This window comes from Tenrec ecaudatus, chromosome 9 (genome assembly GCF_050624435.1).
Source record: "Tenrec ecaudatus isolate mTenEca1 chromosome 9, mTenEca1.hap1, whole genome shotgun sequence".
Lineage (NCBI taxonomy): Eukaryota > Metazoa > Chordata > Mammalia > Afrosoricida > Tenrecidae > Tenrec > Tenrec ecaudatus.
In genome coordinates this window covers 48,016,074-48,038,459 of record NC_134538.1, presented here as the reverse complement: position 1 = coordinate 48,038,459, position 22,386 = coordinate 48,016,074, and the positions used below count along the sequence as shown (strand labels likewise).

Below are 22,386 nucleotides of genomic sequence, written 5' to 3'. Positions count from 1 at the left end.
TCTTCTTAGTCAACATTACCTCAAGGGGGATCTCACATCTTCCTATTGCTTTAATTAATTCCTGTGAAGCGGTCTCATTCCAGGTCACCCTCCCAAGTGCATCTTATCACTTACATTTGAACAACTTCCAGGCATTTAAAAACTGATTATCTCAACCAAACTTGTTATTTTCTCCCAAATCTGTTTTTTATTCCAGGTGACTGAACCCGTGTTACAGTAAATCTCTCATGATTCTTCTTAATTCAGCCCTCTTTTCCTTCTACCCATCATCTCTAAATCAATGATCCTATGTCTCATTGTATTCTTTAGAAACCCTTCAAACTCCTTGGGGGATAAAAGCATGAAGTCCGAAACTACGGATCTCCTCTCTAGCTGTCATTAACTATTATAATACTCCAGTTCGCCTATGAAGAAATTCTGGCTGCACAAGTTATGTGTTCGATTGCAAACTGAATTTTAGTAGTTTGAGTCCACAGGAAAAGGATGCGACAATCTGCTTCTAGAAAGATTACAGCCTTGAAACCCCAAAGGGCAGTTCTACTGCCACATTGGTTGTTATGAATCAAAATCTATTTGATAGCACCTAACAGTTTACCTCCCAAAGCGCCATACCTTGGACAAAGTGCCTACTCCACTTGGACCTTCTTTACCTAATTAACTCTTTGCCCTCTTTGAAGATGCAGTTCAGGTAATACCTTTGGGAAACCTTCCCTTCCTACCTTCCCACACCATCCAAATATGGATGTCTATCTTCTTTGCCAAACCTGGAATTACGGATGCTTTTTCTTTTTGCTATTTTTATTTTCTTTTCTCTTTTTATGCCATCTTTTGTTTTGTCTCTGTTACTGTTGGTTTGCCTGCCTATATAAGATAGGCATGGGAAGCAAGCCTGAGGAAAAAGCAATGGGAACTACAGTTCTGGAGGGACTTGGGGAGAGGAGGCGGTGGGGGGAAAGGAGCAGTGAGAAAGCAATGCCATAGACAGGAACAACTAGGGAATTAAAAGCAACAATGAAGAGGACAGAGATTCTGGGGGTGTTGGAGCAATAGCAGTCCAGGTGAGAAGAATTACTAAGAGGCAGAAGAAGGGAAAGCATGATGAGGGAGGCAGGAGGACAGTAAAAGGAAACAGAGAAAAGATCTAAATGCAAAGCTATGGACAGAGGTATAAACATAGATGTTTACATATGTAAATATATTAATTCATAAAGGTATAGGTATTGGCCTATGTACAATTATTTATATGGCAATATACTGAGGTAGTCTGAGTAGCCCAGAGGACTTTGGGCCTCTGCTCAAGTCCCTCAATGCAAAAACACTATTCTAACAACCTGGAATTCTGTGATGCTCACCCTCCCGGCACGATCACTGAAGAAAAAGTGGGTGCATAAACATATGTGGTGAAGAAAGCTGATGGTGCCCTGCTATCAAAACATATAGCTTCTGGGGTCTTAAAAGCTTGAAGTTAAATAAACAGCCATCTAGCAGAGAAGCAACAAAGTCCACATGAAAAAAGCACACCAGCCTGTGCAATCATGAGGTGTTGAAAGGATTGGGTAACAAGCATCAGAAAACCCAAAACAAACAAACAAATTGTTGAGAATGAGGGGGGGCATAACAGAGACCAAAACCCATCTATAGACAATGGGACATCCCCCCTCACAAAAGGGATGAATCAACCGGGGAGCAGCATAGCACTGATGTAACACACAATATTCCTCTGGTTCCTCGGGGGTTCCTCACCCCCCGCTATTATGACCCCAGTCCTGCCTTCCACTGCAGGCTAGACCAGAGCATGTGCACAAGTCCAGATAAGAGGTAAGAGCTCACGATACACGGAATCCAGAAGCGATACCAAGAGTATAGGGGGAAGATGGGGAGCAGAGGGAAGAAAGTGGGACCCGATCGCAATGATCAACACACACACACACTACAACCCGGAAGACAAATAATAGAAGCTGTGGGGGAACAAAGACAGCGGTGGTATAAGATATGAAAATAATACTCTATAATTTATCAAGGAGTCATGAGGGTGGGGGGGAAAGGCAAGGGAAAAAGAGGAGTTGATACCGAGGAGTCATAGAAAGTAAATGTCTAGAAAATAATGATGGCAACATTATGTACAAATATTCTTGATACAATTGATGTATGGATTGTTATAAGAGCTGTAAGAGCCCCCATAAAATTATCTTTTAATAAAAATAAATAAAACATAATATTCCTTTGATTCCTTGAGGATTCCTCAACCCACACTATCATCACCCAAGTCCTGCCTTCCACTGGTACAGATAAGAGTTCATGCCATATGGAATCCAGGTCCAATAAACCTCTCAGGAACACAAATGGGAGTAGAGATACTAGGAGTAAAGGGGGAAGGTGGGGAAAGGAGGTGAAGATGGGGAAATCGATTGCAATGATCAACATATACCCGTGCCCCACACACACCCCCTCAGGGGGATGAACAACAGAAACCATGGGGGAAGGGAGGCAGTAGTTGGTGCAAGATATTAAAATAATAATTTGTAATTAATCAAGGGGGGAGGAAGGGGATAAAGAGGATCTGACACCTAGGATTCAAATAGAAAGTAAATGTTTAGAAAATGATGGTGGCAACGTATGTACAAATATACTTGATACCATTAATGTATGGGAAGAGCTATAAGGGTTTCCAATAAAATGATCTTTAAAAAAAAGTGATGAACAAACTTGGAAATGAACAGTAGTGATGACTGTACAACATGGTGGGTATAATAATTAATGTCACTGGATTGTACATGTAAAAATGGCATGTTTATTTTTTACTACAGTAAAACTAAAGATTAGAGGAAGACTAAAAGGGATTTACTTCCTACTTAAAATTTCAGTTGCTTTACTTCTCTGTCAATACTAGATTTTTCTGCTCCCAGCAGCCCTGTTAAGATTACTGCTTACTCTGAGTCCCTGTGCACTTTACCAGTAAATTCTTAAGTTGAACCCCACCCACCCACACCATGATGCTACTCTCAGCAAGTGGGGCTTCTGGGCCTCAATCCTGTCTCCCAATGCCTGGCTCTCATAGCTGTACTCAAGAAATGTTCAGAGCAAGAATGCTCTGTGTCAGCTTGATGGCTATACCAAGGCAGCAAGCGCCTGAAAGAGCCCAGAGCACAGCATCTCATATTCAGTGAGTGCTCAACAAATATGGGTTAATGAGAGGTACTTGGCTTGGAAATGGAAAGAATCCTAAAAAGGCTTCTATAAGTTGGGGCCTGCGCTCTGCATTTTTTGTGATTTCATGTCATTGTTCTTGGTTTCATATTTTGTGAAATGGGAGTCAAACATATTTTTATATATTTTAATAAATCATTTTATTGGGGATCTTACAGCTTTTGTAACAATCCATACATCTACTTAAGTCTTTCTAATAAAGTAAAATTAGCAACATTTTCTTAGCCTGCAGAGTGAATCCAAGGAACATGGAGAAGCAGTCGGGGTGGCGATGAGAGAACTGGTAAGTATTCAGCATCGCTCACCAACAGGACCTGACCCTGTTCTTTAACTCTGTGGCCTGATAGTATGAGCCCCACGGATTCCACAAAGTCAAGACCCGAAGTTACTCTGCTAGAACATAGCAGACTTCCAGAACACTTGCTTAGACACTCCTACTTTTCAAGTGCTCCTGAGTGTTTGTTCTGCACCAGAACCACCCTCTGTCCAGTCTCCACTCACATGCAGACCACCCAGTCAACAGCCACCTACCAGGCATCACTGTCCTGGGCCACTCGACAACAACAGATACCATCTCCTCCAGAAGCTCACTTTTCCCTGGGAGAGTAAAGCTCAAAATCCTTTCAGTTGTCTATGGTGTCTATCAATGGCCGTGTCCTTGAAAGCAAACCACAACACCTCTACTATACACTGACGCCTGAACCCACTCCATACCACCTCAACCAGAGCTTGTCACATTACTGGCAGCGCCATTCCTGACCAACTCCTCACCTACTATATTCCCCTCCCCAGTCCCTTGTTGTACTGCAGTCAACTTCTGATTCACAGCGAAACCTTATGTGATGTAGAAGGACCATCCCATAGGGTTTTCTAAGCTATAATCTTCATAGGAAGAGACCTATGGGTTAAGCATTGGACTTCTAGCTGCAAGATTGGCAGTTCAAACCTACCAGCCACTCCTCGGGAGACAGATGAGGCTTTCTGCTCCTGTAAAGATTTACGGTCTCAGAACCCCTCTATTGAGGTTGAGAGTTGGAATCAAATTGATGGTAGTAGGTTGGCTAGTTGTAATCTACACAGGAAGTAGATTTCAAAAAGTCATGTCTTTTGTCACTCAGTGAGTTCCATTAGAATGTTCCAGGCACATGAGATGGAATCGTTTCAAATCTGCCCCTATGCAGACTTTTTCCTTTCTCTTGCACTATTTTAAGTAATGTCATCCACCTAGTCAGACTAGAAGTCTTGACATCATCCTCGTTTATTCTCTTTCATCTCCTACATCATAATGGTTTCTAACTTCTACTGACCATACCTCCCAAGGATGTTGAGATAGTTAACATTTATTGTGCAAATCCTGAGTCTCTCAGCTGGTCTCTCTTTTACTCTCGTTTACCCACACCAATACCATATCTCTAAAGTTTGCTTGACCCCTTTCACTTCCCTGTTTATAGGCCTCTTGGAAACAACTCTGAAGTCGCTATCGATCACTGATCTCAAGGAAAATGCCAAAATGCAGACCAGGGAAGAATCTCTCAAGCTGCATCTATGCGGGGCTATTTGTCGTGTTACTGGTCAGCTGGTGCTGACTGGCTGACTATTCAGTCTCTCCTCCCTTTCCAGCAGCATAGCCAGCTTTACGTTCAGAGGACCTAGCTAGTCATCTTGACTACATTTTCTCTGTTACTGATTCTCTCCCCCAGCCCAACCAGTCACTTCCTGGCTGCCTGATTTTATGCTGGCATCGAACCTTTCTGAGCCTCAGTTTCTTCCTCTGTAATAAGGAATATTGACAGCCATGCCTACTTAAGGGGCTCTTCTGAAGAATTAGAAAATGCAAGGGAAGGTACTCTATGACCTTGCAGAATAAAGAGTATTGCACAGGCTGCAGCTACTTCTGGTTCCCATCATCCCCTGCCATCTGGCTCTGCCCTCCACACCCTCCTGAAATCATACTTACAGGTCACCAATGAGCTGTGAGGTACTAAATGGGAAGCCCACCTATTGCTTGTTCTGTACTGCCCGGACTTGTCTCCGTGCCCATCTGCCCGACTGTGCCTTCCCTGGGAGTCAGTGACACTCTCCCTGGCTGATCTCCACTTCTCAGCTCTGCTTCCTCCTTCCTTCCATGGAGGTGGTCTCCAGAAATCAGCCTTTTCCTTCCCTCTCCTAGTTAGCATCAAAGTTTCCACACCCTTCTACCATTCCCGGCTTCAGTCTCATCAGTTTCACATCTGGGTTATTTGCAAATACCGTTGCTGACCAGCAACATTTGCTTATCTAATCCTAACCTCTTTGCAAAGCACAGCGTTCTGGTACACAGCAGATACTCCACAGACATGTCTAGAACACCTGTCCACACGGAATGTTCTTGAGCCCGGAGGAACTCTCCCAGCATGCGCTTCAGAGCTTTCCAGTCAGCTGTGTCAGATTCAAGTACCAGCTCTGCCATGTCCTAGGTGGCTATCTTTGGGGAAATTATTTTTCCTTTCGGTTCCCTTATGTGCAAAAGAGGAACTTTTTGTCTACAAAGTGCCTGACTCGCTGTGTTATTATGAGGTTTCAGTAAAACAGACAAAGTACGTAAAACAACCAGTATGGTACCTTGTACCTTAGTGAATTGCTCGGGGAAGCACATCACCAAGCACATAAAAGGAGCAGACAAGGTCTTCTCCCTGGAGACTCCCCTGGGAACTAGGGCTCAAGGCTGGCGTGGCAGACAGGCACCTGAGGGAGAAGTTCCAGTTTGGAGCTGGAAAAGGGACCTTCACCATCACAGCCCCATGCCAGTCACCCAGGAAGGTGGCTTGCTGACACCATGACATACATTTGAAGAAACCAGGCAATTCCAAGCCACAGAAAAGCATCTGTCTAACACGTATGTGAACATGAGCAGATGGTGATCCAAAGGAAAGAAACATGAAGTGAAAGAAACAAGTCTGGTGGGGTCCAGCTCCTTCTCTGTGGGCTGTTGGTGTCTACGGTTCAGGGGTACATGAAGAGGTCTCTGCTAAAGTTCTGTAGCCTGAAATCCAATATGGTCTGCCTCTGAAGGCCATCAAACCACCCTTTACTCTAGACATCTTCACATAACTCATGCACTTGAGGGGGCCAGTTCTCTCCCCAAAACCTGAGTGCCACTCTAGAATTGGCAGAACCTGACCAGGGCCCTGGCACACGCAGGTAGCTATCAGTTTCCCGCTCGTCCTTGGGTCTTTCAACTCACAAACCAGTTTAGAAGACATGGCACCAAATGCTGCCACAGGGCCAGGAAGATAGAGCCCCATTTCTGCACCAGGCAAGCTCGCCTTGTGTCTTTTTAATTTTTTAAACAGGAACAACAAAGTTTATTGAACCGTGACTTAGTACAGGCGCTGGGGTTTGCCCATGGTGCTCTTAATGTACAAAGCACGGACATTCTGCCAATTCTTCTTCAGCAGTGAAACCAAAAAGTTGACAGCCAAGTGGACGTTGTACACTAGTTCATCATCTGTCATCTTCACGTGGCCAACTGCCACTGCCAGACACAGCACCTTCTTCACCTGGAACTTGAATGGTGGACTTCACCTTGTCGACCTTGGCCACCATGTTCTCATTGTGGGTCAGCGGGGAAGGGAATTTGCCGGCCTTGTTCAGGCCCAGGCCCAGAATTCGAGGAATCTGCTTGATCAGGGACTCTGAGGCCAAAAAGGCATCATACTTCTTGGCCAGCTTTTTGACCAGCTTTTTATTCTTGTTGAGCTTCTTGAGCGCCTCGATGTCCATGTGAGGGATGTCCATGGACTTCGCTTCATCGCAGTGCTGCTGGTCGCCAAGGACACATACTGAGAACTTGGGGCGCGGGGTGGACTTAAGCCTGACTGTGCCCAAGAAGCGTTTGTCCTTCTGAGAGTCGGAGTTCTTCAGGCTGATCTGCAGCTCCACCGTCTCCAAAAACTTCCGGCATTTGCGCTGGTTCCTGTGCAGGACTTCCCGCACCGCCTCGTAGAGAGACTTTGCTACTCATGCTTCCTAGTGCTGTGGCAACCAGAAAAGAGCTTTTTTTTTTTTTTAAGCCTCTCAAATGCGTGTTGACCCCTAAGAATGAGTATGGGCACCATGGCCATACTTGTTCCAGGGCACACTTACCTGAAAGACCTTCTGGCTGAATACATTCAGCTATTTTCTCAGCCTAAAAAATGAATTTTAAAAGTCATTATTTCCAATTATTATACAAAAAGAAAAAAATCTTGTTGGGGTGCACTAAGGTCCCCCTCTTTACATACCTTATTGCTGCCATTGCACACTCTGATAATGGACACATAGTGTCTAATTTTTCTGCAAGTGGAAAACAATGCGTTATTCCTTGCTTGTCTAACTTGATGAACATGTAGCTAATTTTCTTTATGAAAAGAGCACCTCCCCTTCACACAAAATGCTTTGGAGATAGTTCTTCTAGTAGCCGTGGCCAAGGCCACCAATAAAGGAAGAAGTATCTACAGACTATCGCTAGCTGTGGCATCTCTGTAGAAAAGTGACTCTTCAGAAAAACAAAAACACATTCTATAAGTCACAACAGACAAGTAAAACAAACCCCCAAACTCGAATGTTTAAAAAGATCTACTGCTTGTTAACCTTTAGCTTAACTGCTCCTAGTCATTCATGGACACAGCCAGTGGTCACATCGAGGGCTAGTTTTCACATCTAACTCACTAACTGGGAACCTAACACAAAGTGGCGTGGGCTTATCTCAAAAGCTGCTTACTTATCTCAGATTGATTTATTGTGCTTTCCTTCTATGCATGTTTGTCCCCGATAATCAAATCCTTATAGACTTATAAAAAGCATTTTTGGGGGGGGTGGAAAGGACATAAAAGTGCAAAGACTGAGAACAGAGAGCCCACAGATCCAGCTCCCTGAAGCAGTCACCAGCTGGCACATGACAGAAGCCTGGTGACAAAGCACGTGTGTGCTGAGATCTGCAGCCTGGCTCTGCCATTTGTCAGCAGCCAGACCTCGCGGGAGAAACCACACCTCGTGAAGCCTGTTCCCTCATCTGTAAAACTGCGGCGGACCCAGGGCCGACCACACAGGGCTGCAGTCAGCATGAGACGGAGTGATGAGAGCCTGTCCAGAGAGGGCCAAAGCTCGACCAGCAGGACAGACATGGAAGCCACCATGGCCATACCTGTTCCTGTTCTTTCCCCAAATCTTTCATTTTCACGATGGATTTTCCTGACCCAAATCACACAGAGCCATCATGTTACATTGTGCTCTTTGCATTTAAGATCGTATCATAAGCATTTCTTCGCATGATTTAATTTTCTGCATTCCATCACTTCCAAAGGTGTCATATCTTTTTGTTGGTACTCTAAGTTTTATGCTTATCATATTCCTCTTTTCATATAATTTCTTTAGACTTTGAAATAATCTTATAAAAATGTTTAAATTCCTAATACATGTCACTTTCCAATCCATAGTCACATCTAATTTACATCACAATACCATGAATAGTAGTATTTAAGACAGGTTTTATCGAAGTTGATAGGTATTTGCAGAAATACCACACTGTTCTTGTTAGTTGCTTTCAAGTCTACGTGGACTCACGGCACCCTGTGTGTTTCTGAGCAGAACTGCATCCCAGGCATTGCCAGGCCTGTCTTCTAATGCACCTCTGGGTGGGTTTGAACTGTCAACTGTTTTGGCTAATAAATGAGGGTCTAGCAATTTGTGCTACCGAGGGTTTTGTTCAAATCAGAATATCAGATATTAAGATGAGTAATCTGCCAAAATCTCTTAAGCAACAGGAGTCTACGTCAGAGTTCTCACCCCACAGCTTTAAAACCAGTCTCTGGTGTGTCCATGGGGCTAGAGCAGGACTGACCTGATCTGCAGCCCTGGGGCTCCAGGTGGAAGCCACCCTGGAAGACCATTCAATGACACCCTGACTTTGTACATGTCCTCCTCCTCCTGGACTTCTTCAAACAGTTCTTATGCATTCAAAGCAATTTTGAAGTAGCTGCAGACATAGTGAAGTTATTTAAGTACTTGCTTCCCACTTACCCTCCCTGTCCAATGACAGGTATTATCTTCACGTTCTGTTGTATACTATCTCCATTTTTCTTTCTGGTGCAGTAAATTCCTTGCCACTCCTATAAATGAAATATAAGCATCATATACTTTCTGTTCAAAATATAAACCCCAAATAATTTCCCACTTTAGGTTCTGATTTATCACTGCTCACACACTTAGGATAGAAAATTCTCCCATATCCCAAATATAATTTTGAGTAATCTGATACTGTGGTGGTCAGACTTTTGTACCAACTCAGGAAGAAGCTTTGAGCTTCCAATGGCCATCTCATCCTGGGTTAGTGACAAAGGTTAGGGGACCACAGCCTAAGAGAGCATATGTCTTCAGGGGTTTTCTGTTAGCTAGAGCCTCCCAGGAACACTAATGAAGAACACACCCTTTCGCAGGTTCCTTCTCTCAAAAGTTCTCCTTTGCAGTGAAGGAGGAGGCAGTCCGGCCTTTGGCCCTGCATTCGAGAGAGAAGAGGATCTCAGGACTGGCGCAGGACAGCGTCTCTAGCTGAAGGGCCCAAGGCCCTCTCAGATTTGGGTGGGTTCTGGTCTCTCTGAAGGAAGGACCGATCAGGACCAAGCTCAAGTAGAACAAAGAGACAAGACCTGAGAGCCTCGGGCTGCCATCACATTAGTCCTACTATCATGATCAGAAAGAACACCAGGACCTTTCAAGGAAGAGCTTCAGTTTTAAAATGTAGGAGTGCACAGGACATGACTGCAGTAGGCTGGGAGTGAGAGACCAGGGGTTGCAGGTAGTCCCCCTACTCTTAGAGTTGGTGGGGAGAAGTCTAGAATGGATCTAGATTTTGTCACAATCCTGAGAGATTCTGAAGATGTCACTGAGAGCCTCCAGCTATGGAAATCCATAAAACCCACAGTAGGACAGGACACTGAATCTACAGCATCCAATCCTCATCTTAATCTTCTGGAGTTCCTCAGGCCTTAGTGCTGACCCAGACAGGAAGTGGACCACCATGTGCAGCCGTAGTGAATTAGCTGGAAGTCTCCTGACCAGACTCCCACACAAAGTGAACTCTATAACAGCCTATGTTTGGGGCATGATGACCTGCATCGAAATCCTTTGCCTCTTTTTAGTCCATTCGTTGTCAAATGCCTATGGTAAGATCTCATCTTCAGACTCTTCTGGCAAAGTAGTTCAAAGAGAAAGCAGGGCACCCTGACACAAGCAAAGGATGAATAGCGATACAATTCTGAAAACAATGGGCACCATGAAAGGACTGCATGGAAAAATAGACCGAGAAGCCCAGCTCGGTGCTTAGGTTGCCAGGGAGCAGAGAGAGGTACATGCCTGTTGTGGATTGAATTATGTCCCCCCAAAAGATAGGTGACATCCCAGCCTCTGTCCCAGTGACTGACCCAGTTTGGAAACTGGTTTCATTTTATACTAATAAGGCCATACCTGAGAAGGGCTGGTCTTTAACCTAATTCCTTCTGAGCAGTACCTTATGAAAAGGAAAGAAACACAGAGACACACAGGGGGAAGACACCGAGTGGCCATGGAGGCAGAAACATCTACAAGTCCAGGAATGACAAGGATTGCCAGTAGCTATTACAAGTTGGAAAGGAGGACCTTCTCCTAGTGCCAACACCCTAATTTGAACTTCTAGGCTCCAGAACTGCAATAAAATAAATACCTGGACTTCAAAACCCTCACTTGAAGTCCCCTCGCCATGGCAGCACTAGGTAACGCAGAGGCCTCCAATGCAACAGTTCTTGGGGAAGCTCGGTCTGGAGACTAAGGCCTCTGCAAAATCATCCCAAAAGCAGTGGAAGGTGAACAAAGGGCCCTAGGCAGCAATAGAGGGTGAACCTAGAGAAGCTGGAGCAGACAGACTGAAGGAAACTTGCCATTGAGAGAAATACAGCAAAAAATGTGGTGATAGGGGTACAACTATGCCAATGTACTAAAAGTTACTGACGTGTGGCCAGGGCTTCAAACTTGTTCAATCACAACTGATTAAAACAGACCTGAATTTTTTTAATGTAGGAAATCTAGAATGACAACCAGAATGGGAAAAGTTATGGGTCAAAACCCTGGAATTGGAGACTCAGAAGAGGCGTAGATTGCTAAGGAGGACGTAAGCAGGATGTTGTCAACCTGTAATTTTCCCCATTCCAGTTATTGCTCTAGTATGCCCACAATTTACAAGTTGGGTCCATTCAGTACTGTTTCATTGGCCATGATTAAACCAGGAAGAATAGGTTTGAAGCTCGGTCTCAAGTGAATGTGTGTGTGTGTGTGTGTGTGTGTGTGTCTTGCATAAGTCTCCCATATGAGAGAAAAATATACATAAATACACATTAAAATATAAGAAAAATATAAATACATATATATAATATATGAGAGAGAGAAATCTGGGAGACTGATGCAAATCAGCACTCTCACAAAGACACAGGCGGCCTGCTGTATCCGTGGAGTCCACATCATGGGCTGAAAGTATGCAAAAAGAAAGTAAAGTAAAAGCAATTAGTTGGGAAAAAACAATCCCTAAAAGGTTAAGAGAGAGAAAGTACTATTGATATTGCATTTACATTGTAATATAATTATAACTCATCTAGAGATGATTTAAAATAAAGGAGTGTGTGGGTTAAATGCAAATCCTATACCCTTTTATAAAAGGGACTTAAGTAAATGGGAAGAGCTGATATCAGGGGCTCAAGTGGGAAGAGAATACTTTGAAAATGAAGATGGTGGCATATGTGCAAATGTGCTTGACACACTAGATGAATGCATGGACTGTGATAAGAGATGTAAGAGCCCCAATCAATGTATTTTTAAAAAAATTCAAGGTACATGTAATGGTTCATAATAAAAATGAGAGCTATTTTTCAAGGCACATCAAAACATTATTATCATTGTATTATGAATGATACTGAAGATATTTTAATATATCTGAAAGTGTTTATTTTTTTTATTCACAGAAAAGTATGCTATATATTATACTGTGAAACGTGCCTCCTCACCCCTACTATCACGACCTCCGTGCTGCCTCCCAATCTAGACTAGACGGGAGCATGGACATAGGTATAGGCAAGAGATAAAACTCACAACACATGGAACCCAGGAACAGGAATGGGAATAGAGACACCAAAAGGGTAGGGGAAAGCTAGGGAGGAAGGGGGACACCTATCGCAATGAATGGCAAATAACCACACACCCCCATTTTGGGGGAGAACAACAGAAGCCAGAGGGGAAGGGAGACGGCAGTCAGAGTGAGATTTGAAAATAATTAACAATCTTCAATCTATCAGGGGGCCACGAGAGTTGGGGGTGGGGATGAGGGAGGTGAAAAAGGAGGAGCTGATTCCAAGGGCTCAGTAGAAAGTAAATGTCTAGAAAAGAATGGTGGAATATATGCGTGAATATGTCAGATACAATTGATGTATGGTTTGTAATAAGAGTTGTAAGAGCCCCAATAAAATGATTTTTTTAAAAAAGACATGCATTTGACTGACTGATGTTAGGCACACACTGCTTGCTAGTTATTTTTGTACAACTTTGACTCAGAGCTTTAGGAAGGGAACCATTTGTAATCGGAGGACTGTCTGTATGAGGGCCAATTAAAAAAAATAAACAAAAATATCAAATCGTGAAAAAAAAGGGAGGGGGGAACTTAAATGTTCCTAGGTTTTAGTATCCATGGAATGGGATGGTGGTAGGGAATGTCCTGGAATCAATAATCCTCTCTGGGCAGAGTGGGACAACTACGTTCAGAATTTTCTCCTCCCACCAGTTCTGAGTAGACTTGGAGGGCTGACAGATCCCAGGATAAAGGTATAACAAATCACTGCAAGCTCAAGGCTGAAGAAACAACCCATCTACAGGGACAAGACAATTTGCCTAATGGCTGTGTGGCTAACAAGGATGTCACCAATGAAAACAAAATGTATCTATTTATATAATAGGAGTGCCTCCCTTAGGGATACGGATGCGAAGATTAAATCAGGAAATACACATGAACTCATAGCAAAGACCTCACACATGGCAGGCATTATGGCACAAGTCATTCTGCAAAGGCCTCAGTCTCCATGCTGAACTCCCCTCAAAATGGTACTCAGTGAGGGTCTGCACTTCTCCCACCCTCCACCCTTCTGCTTCAGGGCAAACTAAGCACTAAGCTGGGCTTCCCAGCTATGTCTCATGCAGTCCATGTTTGGTGCCTACTACTTTAAGAATTAAATCATCAGCATCATGCTCTCCTAGCTGAGCACATTGTCTATACACAGGGAATGCCCAAGGAACACCTGGAACTTCTGTTGGCTGAATGGAAAAAGTAGGCTGAAGCAAGACTTGGAATTCTAGCAGCCAGGTTGGGGGGCTAGGTAGGCCCAAGCGCTGTAATGATCAGAATGGTAACTCACTAAGATGAACCACATAATAGTGTAGGGAAGAATGGCTAGAAATTTAAAATCTTGGGACAGGAAATCTAAGTGGATTCAGCCACAATAATCTTAAGTGTTGAAAGAAGACCCTGAGTAAGATCAGGTCCACACACCAACCCAAGGCTTGGTGATGGATTTGATGGCAGAGGACAAAAGGTAGAGAGGACTCAAACCCATTCTAGGAAACTAAGCCCAGGACATTGGGAGGATGTTCCATGAACCTAGAGGCAACTAGAGCTTTAAGAGGGTTGGGATTTTAGGTATTGTTGTTGTTTGTAATGAAATAGAGGATGAGAAAAAATGAATTGTTAGACAAGCGTCTAAGAAGTTAATTTGAAGATGACGACAGGATGTGGAACCAGACCTTGGAAAGAGGCTGGGACTAGAGCCAGGGAGAAGTGAGACATCTACAAAAAGCAGGAAAAACACATCAACAAAGGAGATTTCAGAGGGACAATGGCAGGGAGCAGAGGCCAGAGGCCTGGTGAGCATGAGAGGAAATAGAAGCAAAACGAGTGGACAAGGAAGAGCCAGTGAGAGGAAAAGGAGAGAACCCATGGGAGCCAAGCAGGGAAAGGCTTGGAAAAGTCACAGGGCTCTGCAGCAGCGAGCTCTTACTAAAAGGCTGTAAAGTACATGGCCTTTCTAGCCGTGCTTTTGTCAATTCCTCAGAAATGACTGGCTGGGACTGTGCAAATAAGATATGTAAAAGCCTTGCCAGGATCGGAGTGTTTACTATGATTATAAAAAAAGTGACTGCTGGCATACCGAGGCTTAATCGCATTTACCATCTCTCAGGCTTAAAAGGTTCATCCATAGAGAGGCTCAGGCAGACCTCATTCCCATCAAAAGTCCTTTGGACCAAGGACTGGGGTCCTTTCATCAAGAATATCCTAGACCCCCAAGGAAGAACAATTGCTGAAGAGGTTAACAGACAGCAGTGGTGAGCCTGTCTGGCCCACAAAGTGAGAGCTAAGCACCTTTTGGGCAGGAGGTACCACTGGAGCTAAAAGAGCTGTTAGTATTTGCTTATGCCAGGAAGAGGCCTGAGAGCATGCCTGGGTAGCATGGCAGGAAATAGCAGCAAAAGCTTAGACAGGCCCAGGAGCAAAGAGGTACAAGGGCAGCAAGGCCCAATGGCAGACAGAATCCTTGAGAGCCATTCACAACTGCTGAAAAGCATGATGGTGGCCAGCTTAAGTGGTAATGTGAAAATAGCATCGGACTGACCTAAGAATGGGCATAAGTAACTTGAAGAAGAGTAAGCCATTCTTCTTTGGCTATGTATTATTATTTTGATATTTGCTTTCTCTAAGTAATAATGGCTTTTACTTTGCCAACAGTGTTTAAGTGTCTCATGTGTCCAACTCAATCACAGATGAACACAGCATCCATCGGATGGCTGATGCCAGCAGGTGTATGTGTCTCATTTCTAGCAGTCTAATGGCTGCCTGAAAGTTTGAGGCACAGCCTATGTACATGGGTAACATAGGCAGATATGTATAGACAGTCATCACGGACACAGTCAACATCTAATCATATACCATGGCGAGGAAAAATAATCTCTAAGAGAAAGGAGACAATAAAAAGGTTTTGGACTCGGAGAAGATATGAGGCTGGATTTTAGAGCTGATAGATCAAGAAACCTTGGGCAAGAAGAAAAGGGAAGAAAGTCAAGGAGGATATAAATGGGGTGTACTGGGTGCAGGGGCTGAAAACCAAACGATATGAATTCTACTCCAAAGAGGAGACCTTGGCTGAGAATAATGGGGACAGAGTGTTTGTGGAGAGTGGTAAATGTTTAGGATTTTCTTTGCTTGAATACTCATAATTGTTCCTGTGCTTCAAGAACATTCTAGCACACTTAGAATCTGACACTGCAATTCCTCCATCTCAGGCATCTGAGCCATTCCTAAGACACTTCTCTCCATCCTACACTCAATGATGCCTGGCCAATCCTCACCAGCCATGGGCTTCTACTGTTTCACAGGGATGGCTAACTCAACAAGCTCCTCTTCTCCCTCGAGAAAAGGAATTAGAAAATCTATGTATTATTCCCTTCAAAAAACAGAATAAAACAAAACTCGCCAGCTACATAAACATCAATTTCCACAATCCCAAAACCAGAAGCAGCAGATCATGCCTGGTTACCACTTCCAACTTCTCTGAGAGGGATCGCATTAGAAGGTCCTAGGTTGAGTGGGAGGAAAATGTGGGACAAAACAAAATCATTAAAATAACAACAAAACCCCAAATCATGTTTAAAGATGTAACCAAAAACAGTATGATTGGTCAGAGACTGGTGCAACTCCTGAGACTAAGGCCTTTAGACACCCTTCAAGTCTGGAAATGAACTCATCCCCATGGCTCAATTTTCAGCCAAACAGCACACAGGCCTATAAGAGTAACAGTAACACTAGGAAAGTATGCAAACCTTGACACTGTTAGGTGCCGTCAAGTCAGTTCTGACCCATAGTAATCTTACGCACAACAGAGTGAAACACTGGTCGGTCCTGCGCCATCCACACAATTGTTCCTATGTCTGAGCCCATTGTAGCAGCCATGGTCTCAATCTATCCATTTCCTCAAGGACCTCCCTCTCTCTCACTGCTCCTCTAAACTAACTAGCACGATGTCTTTCATAATGTCTCTCCAGCCCACATGCCCAAAGTATGTTAAGATGAAGTCTCACCATCTGTGCTTTGAGGAGCACTCTGGCAGTATTTCTTCCAAGATAGATTGGTTTGTCCTTTGGAAACCTTAGGATAAGCAAAATTTGAGACCTAAAGGGCAGCACTTATCCAAAGACAGTTCAGAAGGGTTAGGAAAGAAGAAGGATCAGAAGCAGAAAACATGGGAAGGAAGTAGGATAAGCCACGTTATATTGTGCAGATTACAATCAAGGACATGACACAAAATACACATGAATTGTTGAGTGCACAACACAGGAACACTTTGTTCTAGTAAACCGACATTTTGTGAGGCTCACCTTCCTGACACCATCACTTAAGACAAAATGGGTGCATGAGCAAATGCAGTGAAGAGAGCTGATGGTACCCGGCTATCAAAATATATAGCACCTGGGGTCTTAAGGGCTTGAAGATAAATAAGCGGCCATTTAGCCAAGAAACAACAAAGCCCACATGGAAGAAGCACACCAGACTATGTGATCACGAGGTGTTGATGGGATCAGATCAGGTATCAGGCATCAAAGACCCAGAACAAAAAAATTATATCAATGTGAGGGGGAGGGTGGAGTAGAGACCCAAAGCTCATCTGTAGATAATTGGACATCCCCTCACAGAAGGGGATGAGATGAGCCAGTCGGTGCAGTACAGCACAGATGAAACACATAACTTTCCTCTAGTTCTTTAATGCTTCCTACACCCCACTACCATAACCCCAATTCTGCCTTACAAATCTGGCTAGACCAAAGCATGTACACTGGTACAGATTAAGAGCTTGCAACACAGGGAATCCAGGAGAGATAAACCCCTCAGGACTAATAATGAGAATAGCGATACCAGGAGGGGAAGGGGAAAGTTGGGGGAGGAAGGGGGAACCATCATAATGATCTATATATAACCCCCTCCCAGGAGGACGAACAGAAAAGTGGGTGAAGGGAGACAGCATTCGGTATAAGACATGAAAACAATAATAATTTATAAAATAATCCTTTTTAAAGGGCTCATGAGGAGAAAGGATGGGGGAGTGGGGTAAATTAGCTGATATCAAGTGCTCAAGTAGAAAGAAAATGTTTTGAAAATGGTGATAGCAACATATGTACAAATGTGCTTGACACAATGGATGGATGGATGGATGGAGACAAGAGCCCCAATAAAATGATTTTAAAAAAAGAATTGTTGAATGGAAATTGATGTGCACTGTAAACTCACTCAATTCACAATTAAAAGTTAAATAAATACGTATTTGGGACAGCTAAGCAGCCTGCTTGCTGTAGGGGTGGCCAGTACACCATCAGTTTACTAAAAAAGGGCAAGTAGCTGCTTTTCTGGCACTTCAAAGAACTTCAAAACATGCAGAACATAACCAAGTTCCTATTTTAAATAAAAGGATAGGGATTAATAGTATAACAACCTTTCATCTCTCTGTCCACATAAAAATAGATTTTAGGGAATAGATCTCTTATTGTCCAAGTTTGAGGCCCTTGGTACCTGGTCCCCAAACCCCAGTGGAAGCAAGCAGCTGTTCTCACAGATCTAAATGCCCTCGTCCTTATCCACTCACATCTCCTGGGATAGAAACCTGGAATGTCATCAGATCAAGGTACATCAGGGCCATGTCAGATTCCCTTCTAGGTGAAGGTCAATATTCACGAGCACCTCTGACTGCATGGCTAAGTGCCTTCATGAACAGTGACCTCCTTCACCAGGGTACCAGAAGAACTGGATGGTGTCTAGTTACCAATACCGAACAGTTTGACCAAAGATTCTATAGATGAATCCCAATCACCAGAGGAAAAAATGCACAACTGAATTTCAAATTCTCATGGATTTCAGGCTTCCTGGAGCCATGGAGGTTGGATAAACCAAACCCTGAAACCATTGCCCTAGGTAAAGGTTATCCCCTGAATGCTTCTCATTTCTGAATAAACAGTTAAGCCGAACTACTCTACAAGAACTGCCTTGAGCAGTGCGCTCTTTTAAGACCTATCCATATGGGAGGGACTCAAACTGACAACAGGAACTCAAAGATCAGAGAGGAATCGTGGAGGGCCGTGAATGTATGCTAATGAGGGAAGCACAATGAGAAGAGGAGGGCGGGAATGACTGCACAACTCAAAGAAAGTCATCACGTCACTAGATTGTGTATGCAAAAACTTAAATTGGTCTTGCATTTTCTGCATATGATCTCAACAACAAAGTAATTAAAATCTAAAGGGTGCGTGCGTGTGTGTGTGTGTGTGTGTGTGTGTGTGTGTGTAGAAAACCCTGCTAGCTGGCCCCGTGGCAGCAAGGGACTTAAATGCCAACATTGGATAGCTATGGCCAACCCCCCTCAAGTCTGTTGTGGTCTGGGATGACTGCTTCTTGTGGTCCCTTTGGAGGCAACTGTTCTCAACTATGAAAAACCCAAAGGATCAAAACCACTGCCATCAAATGGGTCCCATCTCCTAGCGGTCCTATGCAAATACGTGTGGGAAGCAGGTAGCTTTATCTCTCGCCCACAGCACCACCAGGGTGATCAAGGAAAGCACTCCATCCAAAACCCTCAGTGTTCCGTAAGTCATCTCTCGTTTCTTTTCCCAGAGGGGCTTCTATGCTTGCTAGTCAGTGTCATCTGTGGTTGAAGAGCTGAGGGCAAATTTGTCTTCAGTAATGTCCACTTGATCATCCTCCTGATAGCACTTCACTGGGCGTAAGTTTTCCTGAATCTCATTTCACAACCCTATTGTGTGCTCAGTCCTTTGCCAAAGCAGAGGGAGATGGGCCCACTCACATCTTCAGGGGCTCAGTTCAAATGCTAACCCTCCCACACCCTCTGCAACTGTACTATGGGAGAGCCAAAGGCCACAGGGGAGAGGTGTCCTTTTTCCACTGGTGTCTTTAGAGGGATGAAAGAACAAGTCACCAATGTCTATGTTTAGAATAAACAGATTGCTAAGTCTCTGCCCAACTCTCGATAGGTGCTCTGGTGGCACAGCAATTAAGTGCTCAGCTGCTAACTGAGAAGTCGGCAGCAGGAACCTACCAGTCAGTCTGAAGGAAAAATGTGGCCTTCTGAAAGATGAGAGCCTACCCTGTCCTAAAGGTGAACTATGCATTGGCATCGACTGGGTGGCAATGGCTTTCCTGTTGTTTTTTATACGCAACTTGTGACAGCGAACACGAGCTCAGCAGAAAGCACCAAGAATGACTGTGATGCTTTGCTCATCACATTTAAAACTTACTAAGGGCAGGAATCATTTTCATTTATTCTTCTTTTTGTCTCAAAATCTAGCATAATGCCTGGCACTCAAAAATGTGAAATGAATGGATGAGGCTCGGAGCCCTGCTGTGCTGAGTTCTGAGGCTATGCTGCCTCATTGTCAGTCCTTTACCCAGAACCATTTACCAACATCTACCATTTAGATCAATTATTACAGAGATGAAAATGGTGGTTTTAAATGTTAAAGTCATTGTGCATATTAACTAGTCATATCATATACTTTCCTAGCCTCAGATTCTTCACCTGCAAGATGGGGATAAGAGAGATAAAACTTTCTACCTGTCCTCAGGTGGCTGGGAAGAGTAAGACTGACATTACCAGGCATGTACAATACTCAATGAGCTCTAAGTTGCCTTCCTTCCCTCTCTGATACTTAAAAGTGAAAAAGGTACTGACCTCTTACTTACCTTGCCAATCCTGATGTATGAATTTATAGTATCAAGCAAGTCAGCCTTTTTTTCATTTATAGGCACTTCAGCTAACTCCTTGCCTATTAATTCACCGGCCTGATAGCCCATTGTTGTTTCAAAAGCAGGATTTGCATACTGGTGGGTAGACAAAGGGGGGAAAAGTATCAAGGGATTTAAAAGACATTTTTGAAAGGAGGGCAATTAAGGATCTTCAACCAAAGTCATCACATTGACGCTCCAGAAAGTACAGGAAGCGGCCCTCAGCAAGGCGGTTCTGAAACTTCAAGAGCACACTCAGAGAACCCTGGAGTCCAGTGAAGCTTTCAACAATGACAGCAGAGGACACTGCTCCAACGGTTGTTTGTGATACAATGAAATGTAGCACCAAACTGTTGTTAGTTGCCACAGAATCAACTCTGACTCTGTGCATGCAGAGTAGAACCGTCCTTAAGGGTTTTCAAAACTGCCACCTTTTGGAAACAGATTGCTAGACCTGTCTTCTGGGTGGCTAGTAGCTGAGTGCTTAACCATTTACACCACCGGGAACCAACTCAGAGTCTACTTTTACACTGATCTCAGTCTGCTCATCTGTACAATGGCAGTGAAACACTGACTTTACCTATCTCATATGATTCAAATGAGTTGTATGTGTAGGAAGCCTGCTACGAACTAGGAAGTGTTTATGAACATAGGGCTTTATGGTTAAATTTCAAATGGGATTATAAAACTAGAATAAAATATATGGGAAAACTATGCTCATAATGATGCTAGAACAACAATAGTTTCCACTGCTCACCAAGGCTGGTTGTTTGCCTTGCTAAGCACCACAGTGAGGCTTTTTAGTGCTCAGGTGAGTGGTGATGGTGCTGCCATCCTTCCTAGTCGTACAGACATGGCAACACGTGCAAAACTGCACAAGCCAGCCGCACACCAAGGCCGAGCCGTCAACCACTGCCCTGTGTTGCCCTCAGTGTAATGACCCCCGAATGGCGATGCTATCAACTCTGTACCAAGAAAGGCACAAAAAGGGGTAACTGGAGGCCAAGAACACACAGCATAGTGGAGATCATTTTTCTTAGACAAAAGGAATATTTTTCTGGCCTAACTCTTTCATGTTAGCTAAAGTACAATTTATTAATCTCACGTCACTTACATAAAACTACTTGCTAATCAACGATAATTTATTCAATCACCCCTAGCTCTGAGATTTGTTTTAGTTATTTCTAATATGTTTCCTTAAGTGTAAATATTTACATAAACAGAAATATGAATCTAAATGTGGCATGTCTTAACATTTTTAGCACCTTCATCTTTATTATTTTTCTTAGTTTTATTTAATTTATTTTAAATTATATTTTATATATTTTGTTTTGATAATCCTCAAATGAAAAAATGATCTCATAATGTTCAAAATGAAAAGAAATTCTTATCATAGGGGTACAATGCTAAAAATGAAAGCAAACAGAAAGAAGGACAAATTTCCAAATAAACCAACCTGTATAATGTGGTCTTCACTAGTAATTTCAATTGCTTCTTGACTTTTCTCTAATGCAATGAATATTGAATTACAAGCCCTTTATGGATAGACAAACAGCACTGATTAATATAAAGACTATACAATCAAATACAGTTTAGTTTACTACATTATTTAAACTTTGGGTGATTTGTTTGTTTTTGACTGATTACAAAGGTAACTCATACATATTCAAGAAGGAAGGGAGGGGTATTAACACACATAAGAGAGGAAACAAACATCTCTGGCGCCTTCCTTCCCCCCTCAATGGATCACCACTATACACCAGTTGATGTCTTTCCATCCACTCCGAGAGGCAGTAAGCCAGGAGGGGGCACACCCCAAGGCTCAATTCACAGCTCTTTGGACAAGTCACTGAGTTCTCCACAAGTACCTTCTCAGCCCTTGGAAAGGCTGTGTGAGGACTACACAAAAGACTGGGGCCAAATACCCTGCACAGAGTCTGGCAGGAAGGAGGCACTTAATCATCTTTGCTATTATTTGAAGCAAAATATTTTTACAAAATTGCGGTTATCTGGAATGAATAGCTTTCTTCACTTGTCTTACTGTAAGCATTTTCCCATGCCTCAGTGTTTGAAAACATTTTCCTATACAAGTAGCAATTATTTATTAAAGGTGATTATAAAATAAAGATAGGCATAAGTAACTGAGATACCACTTCATGCACACTACCATGGCTATAATCCAAGATTGTGGGGACGCAGGATATGAGAAGAACCCCCAACAGTGCTGGTGGGGATGTAAATCACAGCCCCTTTGGAAGAGTTCAGTTAAACAGACTTTCCCTCGGGTCCATCTTTTCTACTCCTTAAGGATAAAC

The 22,386-nt window shown here is 43.4% G+C and overlaps 1 protein-coding gene across 1 annotated transcript in view; it reads right to left on the bottom strand.

Annotated features, from left to right (window-relative positions):
* Window positions 1–22,386, bottom strand: part of PDE8A (phosphodiesterase 8A) — a 178,777-nt gene that overhangs the window by 40,834 nt on the left and 115,557 nt on the right. Inside the window, exons 7-11 of the mRNA XM_075558040.1 lie at window positions 21,528–21,606; window positions 20,030–20,167; window positions 9,247–9,335; window positions 7,470–7,521; window positions 7,333–7,375 (exon numbers count right to left, since the gene is read on the bottom strand). Coding sequence (XP_075414155.1) covers window positions 7,333–7,375; window positions 7,470–7,521; window positions 9,247–9,335; window positions 20,030–20,167; window positions 21,528–21,606 — 401 coding nt within the window. The remainder of the gene's footprint in view (window positions 1–7,332; window positions 7,376–7,469; window positions 7,522–9,246; window positions 9,336–20,029; window positions 20,168–21,527; window positions 21,607–22,386) is intronic.